The following is a 15,758-nucleotide window of genomic DNA, read 5'->3' as shown; positions in this document are numbered from 1 at the left end:
TTTCCCTAAAGGTGTTTCTTGGGATGCACTTCCAGATGAATTGCTCCTGGCAATCTTTGCATACTTGCCTCTAAATGACTTGCTAAGAGTTTCTGTGATTTGCAAGAGATGGCATCGTCTTTCGTAAGTACCACCTCTCATCACTTAGTACTAAGAAAACCTTTGCTTCCATAGACTGTTGAATTATCTGGTTCTCATCTTGTTTATCCATATAGAATTCAGTTCATGCTGTATGTTGGTTATATGTATGTAAAATCAAAAGATGGCTCACATACTTTAACATTAGTAAATTCTCTTAAATAGCCTTCCCTTCTCAGTCTTTCGTGACAGTGAAAACTTTCAGTGGTTGTACTCATAGTTCTGACCCTTTTTAACTCACTAACAAGTAAAATTCTCTGCTTCAGGTTTGATGAATCTCTCTGGCAGACTCTTGATCTGACTGGAAGGAATCTGCTGCCAGGAGTGATTGGACAGTTGCTACCTGCAGGTGTTACTGTATTTCGCTGCCCACGATCTTGTATTGGGAATCCATTGTTTAAAACAAGCAAGTAAGGCTTTTTCTGTGTGTTCTGAATCCTGAAACCACGTCTCAAATATTCACAGTTTTTCTGTGTGTATTTTTTTTTTAAGGTCTCCACCTGGAGTAGCATTTGTGCTGTCTCTGGAGTGTGGAAGAGCTGATTAATGGTTAGGCATGTGTTGAAATAAGAGGATCTGCATTCACCTGTCAGTTATTTAAAACCAAGTTAAAGTGATTTTTAAAAGTGTCAAGCACTGTCATCCACTTGCAATTTATACCTTGTAGAACCAAGAGTTGTCAGCACTTTTGTATGCTGGGAAGCTTAAAACAATTATTTACCTGTAGCAGGATAGACATGCGGGTGTTAAGATGAATCTCGTAAATGCCTTGAAGATGAGCGTTCTGCAGTTTTAGCTGGTAGCTTAGCAGTAGGCTCAGTGAGCTTGGTACTCTGTCCGGCTGCAGACAACAGTAAAGTTATTTTCTGCTAGCTTTGCCCAGGTTTTAATGCAATTTTAGTAACCTGCCTTCTTTTTCAGACCTCTCAGAGTTCAACATATGGATTTGTCAAACTGCACAGTGTCCGTTGCAGATCTCCAGAATATTCTTTGTCTGTGTGAAAGGCTGCAGAATCTCAGCTTGGAGGGGCTAGTGCTTTCTGATGACATCATCAAGTGAGTGACATTTTTTGTAATATTCAGTAAACAACCTCTGTTTAGTGCTATCATTTTGTGCAGGCTAGCGAAAGAATGCAGTTGAGAGTTGTTCATTGTGGGAGTCTTTTGTAACAGCCAGTTTTAGGCACCTAACGGAGCTAGGTGGCAGGCTAGATGAGCTGCTTCTTTCCTCTATCTTCCAGGAGATGGAGTGTCACAACCTGACTACCCTGAGGGGTTTTGTGTTGGTAAAGGTTTAGGCTGTCACAGAGAGATTTGAGTCAGACTCAGATTCCTCCCTGACTGCCTTACTTCCTTTCAGCTATCTAAAGTAGGTATACAAAAGTCAAAATAAATCAAACATTGAGATTATCAGTATATGTGTGCTTTATTAAGCATCTGTGTATTTGTGAAAGCTTGCTAAATTAGATCTGAAAAACCCAAACTTTATTCAAATATTACTTAATCGTAACAAGAGTAGTAATGGTGCAGACAAAACGATTTGCAATTAAAGGTGGCTGGCAGTGCTGTACGGTCAGGGATCAAGCATCCCTGTCCAGGAGGTTGTCAGGCTGTGAGATCCTCAACTAATTCTGTCCTAAAGTCAGCTTTTATAGAGTTGCTTTACCTGTGCACAATTAGTAACAGCTGTGATCCGAAAGCAAACCACAAAACAGGCAAAGTGCCATTTGGTAGGCAGAGCAGTTGATTTCTGTTTTCGCTGGTAAAGCCCTTTTGTGGTTTTGTACTGTAAGAGAAGCAGGGGATTGGTCACCACTGGTCACCACAGTGGGGAGGAAACACCCCTCTGGAAGAGTGTTCCTTGGTGGCCTTTTTTTTCATTTCTCAGAGTAGGGGGAGCCTGGAGAAACTGCTTGTCTCTAGGGTTTATGTGTCCATTTGCCGTTGCCACAGCCAAGCTGTACAGATCTACTTCTACCATTTCTGTGCTCCCAAGAAAAATGATTAGAGCATCTGAAAAATTACAGATTCTGCCAAGCAGATGAACTGTTGGCTGGTTAAACTGGAAAGACACTCATGAGTGTGCAGGCAACCTCCTGTTCAATCACATGAGGTGGTGGTGGAGGTGCCAGTGACCAGAGGTTGGGTGGCAGAGACTAGGTGTCCTGTTTTCTGATGCCTCCCTCATAGCAGGGTGGGGTGGAGGGGGAAGGGAACCAACCACCAGAGCACAGATAAACCAACATATAGTTTAGCTTTTGATACCACAAATTGGGTACTAATTATGCACCAATGATGAATTTTTTTTTTGCCTTGTGTGCAAATATAGATATGGGTTGTAAGGATTTTTCCAGGTTTTGCCAACTGCATGTCTGCTCTAGTCTTGCAAACAAATGTGCTCAGGGGGATGCTATTTGGACATGTGTTTTGTTCTGGAGTAACCTCCATCTTGCAGAGGGGTGACTTCAGAAATGTGATGATTGCTTTGTCTTTTGTAGAGGTATAGTCATCTCTAATAAGCCATGGTTTGTGTTTATTGGCATACAACAGCAGAAGGTGAAAAGACATTGTTTCCTTTTAAACTTACCAGTTTAGAAATATGCAGACTTGTCAAGCATGTCAGGTAAAAAGGCAAGCATCCCTTTCAACGTTGTGCCGTGATGCAGCAAGTACAGAGTTGTGATCCTTAGTGACTCTTAGATTGGTCAGTTTAGTAAAGATGCAGTGCTGCATGTCTAATGAATAATTCTGTTCCTTAGCTCTGAAAAATAAGCATGCATCCTAGCAATGTTTCAGCATTTAAATTTTATCAGACTTTTCCTTTTTCTTCTCTACAGGAGCATTGCTAAGAATCCCAGTTTGATACGACTAAACCTCTGTGGGTGCTCAGGCTTTTCTGCAGAAGCTTTGGAGCTGATGTTGAGCAGCTGTTCTATGTAAGACAAAAATAGATTTTCCTATTCTTACTTACTGCTATTCCTGAGAAAAAGGATCCTTTTTATTTTTTTCCATAGGCATCACAATTGTACTTGTCTGTAATTTATGAGCCTCTTTCTTTTCCTAAATGCCTTATAGTTGATTATTAGCTGAATAGTCAGATAGATTCTTTCCACCAAGCTATTTTCTTTTTTAATAGCAAAGAAGTACTTCCGTAGTTTTTCATTGGTTTTCTTAATCATCCTTAAAGGAAGTCTTGGTGGATAAACCCCATTTATGTTCCTTTGATTGTAAAGTAAATTTGATTTTCTTAATGAAAGCAGTATGTGATCCTCACAAAGTGGAAGTGTGTGTTTTGAAACAGAAAAGTGGAGTCCCAGAGCTCCCTTTGCAATCAGAGTAAAGCATGAATAGCAGAAAACGTTTTGCCTTTCCATCCATGATAGAATAATCCTTCAGTAACCTTTGACTTGATGAAGGACTGTGTTCAGATTGACAGCACTAGTGATTAAACCATGTGCTGGCAGGAAGTCACTGAACTCAGCCTCAGTCAGTCTGGGATTCATATCCTGATCATTCTGCTGATTTCCTGTGGGATCAATCCTTTGGGATTGTCCCTTTTCCTGTGGGACAATCTACTTAATCTTTGCTTCTGCAAAGGCATGTTTTTAATCAAACTGTGAGGTAGTGGACAGACACAGCCTTAATCTTCTCTGCCTCTCATGGGTAGATGCTTTCTATTACTTGGTCTGATTACTTGGATCATGAGCTCTTTAGAGAATGGTAGTCTGTACAGTGAATAGCAGATGGCTAACCTGATCTTAGGAATGGTAGTGGCAATTTAACTGTTTTATCACTTACATAGGGATTGCCAGATAAATGCTCTAGTTGTGCTGTTCATTGTGTCATTGTCCTCTGGTTACATCTACAACACCTGCACACAAACACTTTGTCCCAGCCCCAAATGGTCATAGGGTATTGGTAATCAAGCATGTAAAGAGAGTTACGATCACAGTGTGGCCAATGCTTATATAAAACTATGAAGCATTTTATTTAGGATTAGGATTTATTATTATATTTAGGATAATTATTATATTTAGGATTAATTGGTCATCTGACCAGTGCTAATAATGGGTAGCCTTTTTTTCTCTCAATGTGAACATCTGTTCAGTAGTAACAGATTCAGGTCACAAACTCTGAAGCAAGATGAAAAGATTAATTTCACTTCCTCATGTATTATTGAATCACTCTTATTGGAAAGTGGCTTTGGGAAATTACTTTAACTCCTTGCCCAGAGCAGGGTCTGAATTCAGCACTGGCCAGGTTGGTGGGAACTTTCTGTGGTTGGATCTTGAAAACCTCCAAAGCCAGATTTCTACAGCCTTGCCATTGTCAGAGCAAAATTTGTAGTCATGAACACAGGAAGTTGGTAGCAGGTGTGCTACAAGCTTTTGCCTGGTGAGTATCAACTGTAACTGATAATATCAGAGCTCAAGCTGTATTTCAGTCATTCTTCCAAACAACTCTCTGTTCATTTGCGTGTAGGTTGGAGGAGCTGAACTTGTCCTGGTGTGACTTCACAGCCACCCATGTCAAAGCAGCAGTCAATCATGTTACTTCAAAAGTAACCCAATTAAATTTAAGTGGATACAGACAGAATCTACAAATACCAGGTAAACAGCTGCATGGCAAACCTTTTTCCCACTATGGGATAAGGCAGCAGGCTTTATATTTTCTTCTGGTTGGCATTTGCTGTGTGTATAGAAAAATCACGCACTGACACTGATTTTGTGCTCTGTACAGCTTGCTGTCAGACAATCTTACTCATGTCTCTGACTCAGCTGTGATTTATCTTCTGAATTTAAGAATAGCCAGGTGAAAGCTCATTTCTTCTTCAGTTGAAAGGTATAGCCCTTACTTCTGAAGTAAAAGTCCTGGAAGCAGGATACACTGGATCCCATGTTCCACTGTGAACTGTGAATTAGCCTTCCAGATACTGTTCTTGGAACCTTCCTAAGGCGTCTGCTATTGTGGCTGCTGAAGGCATCTTCCAAAAGAGAAGCATCATAGTAACTAGTTGAGTTTCAGCCTGACTTGATGTCCTACAGATACCAGTTAATTTGGAAGGCAAATAATCTCAGTAACCAACATTAACTAATTAATTGCTAATAGTTCTAGGAGGGAAAGTTGGATAAAGTTGCAGGGTAATAGAAAAAACAGAGAAATCTAGATCTGGGGGGAGGGGACAGAGCATAGATAGAGGGTGAAATGGCTTTGGAGGTAAAGAGAAATTAATTTTCTCAATGAGCAAATGTGACGGTAGGGCATTGGCTGACAAGCAAGTAGGTGACACACAGGCTGTGACCTCTCTTTTTTTCTGTTCAGGCCTCAGCATGCATTCACTTGTGGGGAAACACACTGCACTTCTTTTTATCTCAGCCCAAAACCCATAAACTAATGTGCTACATAATCTCAGCCAGATTTGAACCTTCTGTTGATCTGACCATTAGAGACAATGTGCAGAGATCTTCTGTTTGCAATTTTCTTGCATGTTAATTAACACCTTGCTAATAATAGTGGCCTTTTAGGTGATAACTGAACCACAGGTGATATGGTATCTATGATATTTGCAGACAGTGAAAAGATGGTGTCAAGAATTTACAGTTTGAATCAGGAAAACCATAACTTTCTGTCATGAGGAAAGAACTTCCCGTGGGTAAAAATGGAGATGCCTAAAGAACTTTATCCTCTAAAGGATTTTTGATGTGTGGAAAACTTTGGGCATTTTTTCACTACATATAAGAATCTCACCATTACTGTGTCTCAGTAGATTTCCACAGCAGTATAATTTGAATTATTCACTTACTAAGTTGCTCGTGCAGTTGACTTCTAGGGACACTTCTTTGGACTAAATGGGTCTGTTTTGCTGCGGATTAAAAAAAAAGTCCCTGTAAGGTATCTCGATAGGCAGACTATATGCTGGAAGTCTTAAGTGTGTATCTTTTAATAAAAAGATGTGTTTCAATTGTGGGGCTACAGTAGAGGAGATATAAATGAACAGATACGGAAGTGAGTAGGCTGTATAAAGCACGTTTTTCTTGTTACTGAAAGATGCACTGACTCTGTGTGACCTCTTTTCAGATGTTAAAACACTGGTCGAAAGATGTCCTTTTCTTGTCCATTTAGATCTGAGGTAAGAAGATCTGTGTAGCTCGTCCTTAAGTCCTTACGGTTCAGGGCATTGGAGTAATTAAATAGCAATAATGCATGATGGTGTAGGATTGCACAACCAGGAAATACTTTCTGTGCTAAAGCTACGAAAGATTTGCTCTCTGGCATGACCTAATCTGGAGCAGGTAACTAACTTGAAGATTTCTTTGTTATCTTCCACATAAATTTTACATACATACAGGATTTGTTAACTAACAAGTGATGCTAGTCGATAGGTAGAGTGGCAGGAAGCATTTAGATGCATACAGTTTGAGCCTTGCATCCTAGAGAGGGTTTAGTTCAGCTCTGATATAAATTTGTACTTGGCCATAGAACTGGGGGGGGAGGGGTGGCGGAATAAAAAAGTGTAGTTTGGTTTTGAACAATTAAAATATTTTGAAATCTGGATGTGTAAAGTAATTGTTTTATTCATGGCATGAGTTCAGCAGCAGAATATCTGCCTGCAGAGAAGCTTCTGCTTCACTTGCCCTCCAGTGAAAATCAAAATCCCTCCCCCACAATACGCACACTAGAAATGGTTTACTTCCATATTTATGAAAAAAAAAACAGAACCCAAACTTCAGTGGTAGAGAAAGAAGTTGATATTCATTATATTTTTCAACCTGAATTTTGAAAATACCAAATTCACTGCTGTTTTATACTTAAAATTCTATTTTATGTGCTCTCATGTACAGTGACAGTGTGATGTTGAAGCCTGAGTGCTTCCAGTATTTTCATCAGCTCATCTTTCTACAACATCTGTGTCTTAGCCGATGTTACCAGATATCACCTGCGGCCTTAGTGTAAGTAATCTCTATTTGGCTTTGGTTGCTATTCATACAGAGGATAACTTAATTTAATCTTGCTTTATTTTAAGTTTAGAATTGCACGTACTGTTTTGAAAAAAATTACTGTTATAAGGAATTAGGAATAAAGAACTGAGAAAAAACAATGTGACTGCCAGAGCACGTACCTTTGAGAATCCAGACTGGAACCAAAGGTATCTGAGATAATCTTTCTGTGACGTCAGTCTGTACTCATGGAACTTGCTGGTCAAGGTGTGCATCGTGTTTTCCCTTAATGGCATTATACTGTTGGTACTCATTACTGTGAGGTGCAGCTGGAGGTTCCAGTCCTGCAGTGATCAGTATCGGTGTCAATATTAGGCTTTCAGTTATGCAGCAAGGAAGGTATAGTCGTTTAGAGAAGTTAACGAGAGTTGACAGTACTTGCTGACTAGTTAATCTGTTTATATTCCTTTGCTTTTGTGTGTACCTGTATCAGTTATTGGCTGCTACTGAAACACAGCTTAGAGTTACTTCCTTGTGGTTTTTTCTGTCTTTTATTAGTATAGCACCTATCCATCCTAATCTTCTCAGGAAGGGTTTCAATCTTAAGGAAATGATCAACAAAAGAAAAAGGTTGTGAGAGGAACAGGACGATCAAAATTATAATCTGAAGAACCTCTTCTGTAGCAATGTGTGCTATCATGATGCTAGCTTGTATGTTTCTGCCTTTTGATTTTGTCCAATATTTGCTTATAGATACACAGTTCACATGATGACTGGGCAAATGTGAAGCAATCAAGAAGCCAGAGCTGGCTACTTACCAAAATGCTCTAGCAAATTTGAGGCAGTTAGTACCTAGGGGTTTGTGTCCCCTGAACCACATCCTGTAACTTCACCTAGGGCAATTCCTTTCAGTTGTTCTAAATATTAAAGACCAGGGAAATGGAAGGGGAGGAACCAGTTTGTTTTCAGTTTGTGAGACAGAGAGAGAACAGCAAGAAGCAATTCATTCTGCTGGTTTCCTGAATTATCAGTATGGGGATCTAGTTTCAATTAAAAATGTGCTTTTAAAAAGTAGGAAGTAGATCACTTACTTCTAAACATTAGTAGAAATGCAGTTACCTAGTTTGGGTACGGAAAAATAAAATTCAGCTGCATGGTTAATTTTGTATTTTTCTTTTTCTAGAGAACTCGGTGACATTCCAACATTAAAGACCCTCCAGGTATTTGGAATAGTGACTGATAGCTCCCTCCAGCTCCTCAGGGAAACGCTTCCTGACATGAAGATCAATTGTTCACATTTTACAAGTATCGCAAGGCCAACTGTTGGCAGTAAAAAGAATCATGAGATTTGGGGCATCAAATGCAGATTGACGCTGAGAAATCCTAGTGGTTTATGATCATGTACGATGCACTGGATGCGATGGACACATTGTGTGTAGTGAAGCTCCTTATGAAGCAGAGTGCTGGAGCACCTTTAATCATAGTACTGTTATTGTAAAAAACATTCTAACTTGGTCTTATGCCTTAATGTAGTTTCATAAATATTTTAACAGTATTTTTTTTACTTAAAGCCTTCAGAAGTCTGATTATGTTAGCAATTGTAGAATTTTTTTTATTTTTTTTTTTATTTTTTTTACAGGAGAGCTTTTGTAAAAAAATATTGTGAAACAATCATGGTAATCAAACAATGTCAGCCTCTGGCAACTGTTGCAGGTTCTGATGTAGCTTTTGTTGCTCTAAGGTGTTCTAAAGGTGCTTTTGGTTAATTCTTCAATCTCTACACCTCCTGAAACAGCTTGTAGAGGTGCTAGAGATCTTAATAAGGCTTATTAAGGAATTGTCTTGGTATGAGTTTACAGAACTCAAAATGAATAATGGTATTAAGCCTATTCAAATCCTTAATTAAACAAGACATACAGTAAGATGAGAAAATACCCACTGTTTGGGAGGGGACAGAGGACTGAATCTGAATTCACCAAACCTGAAAACAGTAAATAGGGTAAGGGATGTCTACATGAAAGCAGTGAAGAAAGAGCTCAATACTGTACAAGTTAAGGAGCTCCAGTGAGGTTTTTCTTTAGCAGGCCACAAAGGTAAGATCTATTTTTAGTATTCTTCATGGTTAGGAAAAAATACTGTCTGAGAAGCCCATTCAGAATAAGCATCTGTAAAAGTAGATGCTGGTTATCAATTTGTTTCATGTTGTGGTGCTACCTTTTCAGATTAAATATTACAGAACCTTACTGTAGCTTCTGTGGCTTGATCTCTGATAAAACTTCTTAAAAGTGTACTTCCTTTGAATAAGATCTTTCAACTGCAACTGAAAACTTGGCAGAAATCTTGCAGGAGGGCTCTAATGGTTCTAGATTTCAGACCAAAACGAAAACCTGGGACTAGAGCAGAACTGTGCTGAAAGGAAGAGAACCTTTGGTGCTATTAAGAGACATCAGTTTCTCTTTTGTAATATCTTCTGTCTGTAGTATCATTTCACTTCTTGTATCTGTAACACTATTACTGTCTACTGTTTTTTTTCTTAAAGTTGTAAGAAAAGCTGAGTTACTGTTGAAAATAACAAAACAACAACAACAAAAAAACCAACCCCAAACTAAGGATAGGGATAGGCAATGACTTTAAATAAAACTTTGATCTGACTCTATCACCAGAGTCCTCATGCATAAGCCTGGAATGTTCCAGCAGGTATAAATGATAGTTGAGAAGTACTAGGACAAAACTTCTGTTCCCATGAATGCAGTAAGCAAGCAGGTGCTGAATTTATTAATGGATAAGTTTAGCCTACAGCATTACTGTAGTGTTTTCCATTTCAATCAGAATAAAAGAGTTCAGGAATAAATACCTAGTAGTACAGAACAAATTAATTACTATGGAAAGATTATATGAGTACTAGAATTTTATATTAAATTCAATTTTCTATAGTATAGCAAATAAAGCATTGTCTTACCTGTTCAAAGTTGTTTTATTTTATTAAATTTAACAGAGTGTAACACTTGGAGTCATCAATGGGCTTGTGCCCCTTAGAAAGCAACATACCTTGTGAAAACTAAGTGGAAAAGTGATGGGAGGTTGGAGGACACTGGATATTCTACTACTTCACAGTTTGCAGCCTTAGGTTTATGCCTTAAATTAGTTCAAGAATAAAAGTAAATCTTTGCAGCACAGCACTATTGTAAATTCTTCTTCTCCCTATGCACAATGTAACTCCATACCACTTCTCTTGCATTTAATAAAGATCTAAGGAATTGTTGGATTGTACAAAATGACTGATAGGGGAACACTTTCCTTGATGTGCCACTGACTTTGTCATAGGTAAAAAAAAAAAAAAGTTTGTCCACATAATGTCTAAACAATGTTGGTTTAGATGACACGATATTATCACTAATACATTTAGCATTTAACAGACAGTGCTTTAAAACCCTCTACAGATTTGGGATGGTAGTATGGCTTTAGCAAGAAGGAATAGTCCTGAACTATTAGGACTAACTTCAGAGTTAGAAGAGGACAAACATTTCTATTTGTCATGATGGCAGCTGTAGCAGACACATAATGTAAATCCTCTGTGTAAGAGGCACCACTGACCTTTTCCTAATTGAAAAAAAGTTATTTGGTAGCTCCAATCAATCCATACCAAAAACTGCTACATAGATAAGTCTCTGCATTTTGCCTAAAGCATAAAGGCTTAGAAACCACTATTTAAAACAAACTGCACAGTAATTGAGAAGCTGAACACAGGAAACACTCTTTGAGAGCTGAAGTAAGACACAGGACAGCTTCGTGTATCTATTAAGTTTTTAATTTTTATTACATAATGTATAAACACCACTTTTTTAAAAAAGCAAAGAATGACAGGTCTAGTTTTGCAGAACACAGTGCGGACTGGCACTAAATAAAAAGACCATGTATTTGATTCAGAAGGTAGAAGAGGGGCAGAGTTCACTGCCAGTCCAGGCTGATGAAATCAGTGTTAAACCAATACTCAGTCCTGTCACGGAATACTGTCTACCAGGTTAAATTGTCTGTACTGCAATCCCCTTTGTAATAAAGGATCCTTAAAAAGGACTTTACAGTTCTTTAATTAAAAAAAGGTAGCTGCTTACTGTTAATCTATTATAGATCTCTGAATCATCCTAGTTATTTAGATCAAGCATTCACCAGTAAATGCTTCAATAGAAGTGCAATTAAATACAGACAAAACCAGTAGAGGCCACTCATGAGTAGGTCAGGTTTCAATTTTGCTAAGTAAGTTAGGAATTTGACTGTGAAATCTCTTCATAAACCCTAAACTGGATCGTATTTTGGGTCTGTAGGGCCTGAAAACGTTGCCATTTAGTGTCAGCATTCATAATGAGGAATGACAGGCATCTTTAAGAGGTACATACCCTGATCAGACTAATCAATCTCCATGAAAACATTACAGTAGACAGATGTCTCTAAACAAGTAGGGGACAGGGTTTCTGCTGTAATTTTGTCTTTGCAAGTATTCAAGGACACTTTCAAGACCTGAACCTCTGATCTAACACAGTGGTAAAGTCCCAGGAAGTCATAAATCAGTGTTAGTGGCATTGGTGGGCTGGTTTTTCTTTCTTTAAATCTTAATAGTATATTAACTAGTGTACTAGAGAGAGGCACATAAACCATCCTTACCTGGGTATAGATTGATTAGGAGTAACTATAACACCCTAGTCCCTGCACAGCCAACATTCTAAAGACAGATTAGTCTTTTGCATCTTTATGTTTAGACCAGTTTTGCAGGTTATTTTGGACATGAGAGCTTTATTCTGATAGTTCCTGAACTTGGCAAGTTTTCTGAAAGAGTATTTGGCTACTTTGATTTTTCCCCTTCTGGTCTGCAATGCTGGTAACTCCAGCAGATAGTGTAAATAACTCAATGTGCAGCACACTTAAAAGGTGAAATCTACACACATAGTGATAGCTTATTCAAAAAGCTCCATCACTATCACATTTTCGTAGAAATGAATGGTTTGGTCAAATCTATTTCCTCTAAATTCTATCTTAGAGTGAATACAAATGCTTTAGTAGAAGGAAAAAATCCTTTATCCCCTTCCTCCACCTATAAAGATCAGTTTACATTTTGTGATTGGCAATAAATACACTGATTTGCCACACTGGAGAACATTTCCATTAGACCTGAGAACATCTGTTACAGAAGTCTCTTCATTCAAAAGCAGTTTGAAGAAAACTCACTTTTGGAAATAGAGCTGTAGTAGAAAGGACAAAACATGTTTGTTTCAAGTCATGTAGCAGAAGAGTTCCTGCTGTAGGAATCTTAATTTTGTCAAGTTCTGCCCTCTCATCTATGCAACTATCAGCACAGACTTTAAAAGGCAGTCATAGTTCACAGTTTCTCTAAAACATGTAAAAAGCCACTTCCTCTTCTATAATCAGAGCTTTTTTTTTCTATTATCAACTTACTTACCTAACGCATGAATTAATTTGTTGCCAATTAAATATCAGTAGAATTCAGCATAGAAATTTAAAACTTTCTGGGGAACTTAAAAACACATACTTGGAAAACCAGGAGACATATAGGTATTGACTTGTGCTCCAACTACTAGCACATCTCATTCTTCTTCAATTATAACGGAACTCAGAACCTAAAATTCCAAACCATTCAATTTAATAAGGCCAAATACCTTTTTTAATGATAGTCACCTACGTACACTACTGTGACTGAACACCTGCTAGCCAGCTAATCCATTCAGTGAAGGAGTATATCTTACTTCAACATGTCTCCTATAGTTTGTACATTCCTATTAAAGGGCTCAAGAAAACCCTTGGGTTTCAAGTCCCTCTCTAGCCAAAGAGAAAAGGTGAGAGCTACCTCATTCAAGATGTGATTCAAGACTTTTACTTTTGATGTAAATCTACAAAGTAGAAAAAATAGTGGAAGAGCAAAAAAAAATTAGTCACAAATTGTACGAAACTACAAAGTTGTAAAATTTTTGAAAAGCATACAAAAGGTTTGTATTTCCATTTCTATTACGTCAACATCAGGATTTACCAAAATTTATATATCCTTGCATTAAATTGCTAGATTGACAGTCAACTTTTCTACAAAAGTATATGTATGAAGATGTTTAGTTTCATCAGTCCCAGACTGTTATTAAAAAACTGTACATCTGAATTCTTAATGCTACTGACTTAATACTTGAACCCATCTACCTGTGTTTAAAAAGATGTTCTTTCATGTTTGCCTTACAGGTTAAAATGTAAATTTTCACTGAAGTTAGAGGTAAGACTTCAGATACATTTCTTTTATACCAGATGCAAAAACACCTAAATACCAGGCTAAGGTTTCCCCAACCCATAGGAATGAAAAGCATCTCAAGCTTCCTCCAAATGCTCTTGCATCCGAAAAGGCCAACTTCCAACATAATGCAGCATTGTGATGTGCTTTTGATCTCCAGGAGTTCTCTCTCTGGATCCAGAACTGTTCCAGCAGAAGACATGAGAGTCCTTCATTCTTCCAGCAGAACAGTGCACAGTGCATCCTCTGTATCGATCATTATTGAAGCTATTGCCCCATCATTGAACTCAAAAGATGTTCCTCCATCTACAACCATACATGCATCCCAACAACGGGAACGGACACAGACTCTGCAAAAACCCAGAAAATAAGTTTTTACAAAACAGGTCAAAAAAATCAAGTATTTCACACAAGCACTTATCTGAACAATTAAGATTGGTTCTTGGACATTCCTTTGCATGGGTAAGCAAATGCTTAATCACATGGGAGCACACTTAGAGAAGAATTTAGCTTGGTACTAAGCACTAGAATCCCCCAACCCATCAGTACGTTGTATAGACATAGCACAGAGACCAGAGAGGACTGAAGGACCTGTTCAAATGGAGACTTATTGCTCCAAGAGCCTGAGAACAGCCTGTAACATAACACTTGGTATCAAAAGCTGCAGTTTAGGTGTATTTTGTCAATAAAGCTACTGATGATCCCATTTAATAGTGATTTACTTCATCTTTCACAGAAAAGTTTTCAATTAATTTATGATTCAAATGTATGGTCTTTATGTTAAGTGGAACATGCAGCTTCAACTAGCAATGCTTAGATTAAAATAATTTCCATATTAATACAGTCATTTTCTTATACGAACCATTCACAGAGAAAAGGGAAAGTAATTTCAAACACAAAGTTGAAGGTCAGAATGCTTGCCAGGCAACATCATAAATAGGCATTGCAGCATACTACTGTAAATATCAGAGTTTGACTACTATAACTTTAAGCTAATAAATTTAAATTTAAGCCTATAAAGCTTAAGGCAGTTCTTTTAGATCTGGACAAGACAGAATAAAGCTACTAGCCATCCTCCTCTTCACTATAACCTTTAAAAGGAAAATTAACTCAACATATGGAATATATCCTTTCACATATGTAGAAAGCAAGAACACTTACATAAAGAGTTCTCCAAACTTTCTTCATATTGCTAGATGGGAACCAACAGTTATGTCACAGCAGCTACAAGACTGCAGTCTCACATGGATGTACTTGATTGTTTCTAACTTAGGTCTTTGTCTAGACAATGTTCTGATCACCAAAATTTAATCAGCAATTACCCAGTGACTTAAATTTTCAGGAGGACAAATATATCTTTCACAAATATGAAAAGCTTGGAAGCACAGCCGCAACTCAAAGCTTAACTGGCCTGTGCATTACTGAAACAGCCAAGTCTGGACACTGCAGAAGAAAGTGGACGCGTGTTCCACTCCTCCATCTCAACTTGGGCCGCTACTATGGCAAAAAAGATAAAGACCAGCAGAGCAAAGGATAGCTGTGACTGGCAGGAAATTCTACTTAAAAAAGGAAAAATGGGCAGATATCCCTCAAAGATATGCAGACATTTGTAGCCTCAGTATAGTTTTTATAGTATAATCCCATGCTGAGGACTCCAAAAAAAGACAACACTCAGTCCTGTAGAACTCATGGATGAAAATGCCATTATTTGCTCCTATTTTAACCTCTCCTCTTACCATCTCTTAAAATACACCCACTCTTGAGAACTCCCAGATCCAACTGACTAAGAAGCAATAAATGTTTAAAGACATGAGACATACACAGTGGACATCTAATACTGTAATTTAGTCCCAGTAGCCAGAGATGTCCTTTATTAGTAGGTCATAAAATGATGTAATACTGATGAGGCTCAACAGCAGAATTTGGGTCTCCAAGTCAGAGGACAGAAAAGGTTGAATTAACATTTAATTAATACTTAGATATTGTATATTGAGTACTCAACATAGTTATTCTGAACATATAACAGGTGCATGTGTTTATATTTAATTGTGGTAAGCTCCAGAAAAATCATAGAATCATTTAGGTTGGAAAAGACCTTTAAGATCATCAAGTCCAAACATTGACATAACATTGCCAAGTCCAGCACTTCAGCTCTGAAGAGGACTTGGGGTTAGTGGTGGACGAGAAGCTCAACATGAGCCGGCAAGGTGCGCTTGCAGCCCAGAAGGCCAATAACCGTATCCTGGGTTGCATCAAGAGAAGCGTGGCCAGGAGGTCGAGGGAGGTGATTCTGTCCCTCTACTCCACTCTCATGAGGCCCCACCTGGAGTGCTGTGTCCAGTTGTAGAGCCCCGAACACAAGAAAGATATGCACCTGTTAGAACAAGTCCAGAGGAGGC

General features: G+C 38.2%; 1 protein-coding gene across 1 annotated transcript in view; it reads left to right on the top strand.

Moving 5' to 3' along the window:
- SKP2 (S-phase kinase associated protein 2) overlaps positions 1–8,633 on the top strand; it is a gene marked incomplete at its 5' end in the record, with an annotated part of 11,166 nt that extends 2,533 nt beyond the window's left edge. Inside the window, 8 exons of the mRNA XM_010169895.2 lie at positions 12–123; positions 405–548; positions 1,060–1,194; positions 2,976–3,074; positions 4,621–4,748; positions 6,217–6,268; positions 6,981–7,088; positions 8,260–8,633. Of these exons, the coding sequence (XP_010168197.2) occupies positions 12–123; positions 405–548; positions 1,060–1,194; positions 2,976–3,074; positions 4,621–4,748; positions 6,217–6,268; positions 6,981–7,088; positions 8,260–8,473 (992 nt within the window). The remainder of the gene's footprint in view (positions 1–11; positions 124–404; positions 549–1,059; positions 1,195–2,975; positions 3,075–4,620; positions 4,749–6,216; positions 6,269–6,980; positions 7,089–8,259) is intronic.
- Positions 8,634–15,758: the final 7,125 nt, after the last annotated feature.

The sequence above is a fragment of the Antrostomus carolinensis genome, unplaced genomic scaffold, assembly GCF_000700745.2.
Source record: "Antrostomus carolinensis isolate BGI_N321 unplaced genomic scaffold, ASM70074v2 scaffold18310, whole genome shotgun sequence".
Lineage (NCBI taxonomy): Eukaryota > Metazoa > Chordata > Aves > Caprimulgiformes > Caprimulgidae > Antrostomus > Antrostomus carolinensis.
The sequence above is the reverse complement of the archived record's forward strand: the minus strand, read 5'-3'. Positions and strand labels throughout refer to the sequence as shown.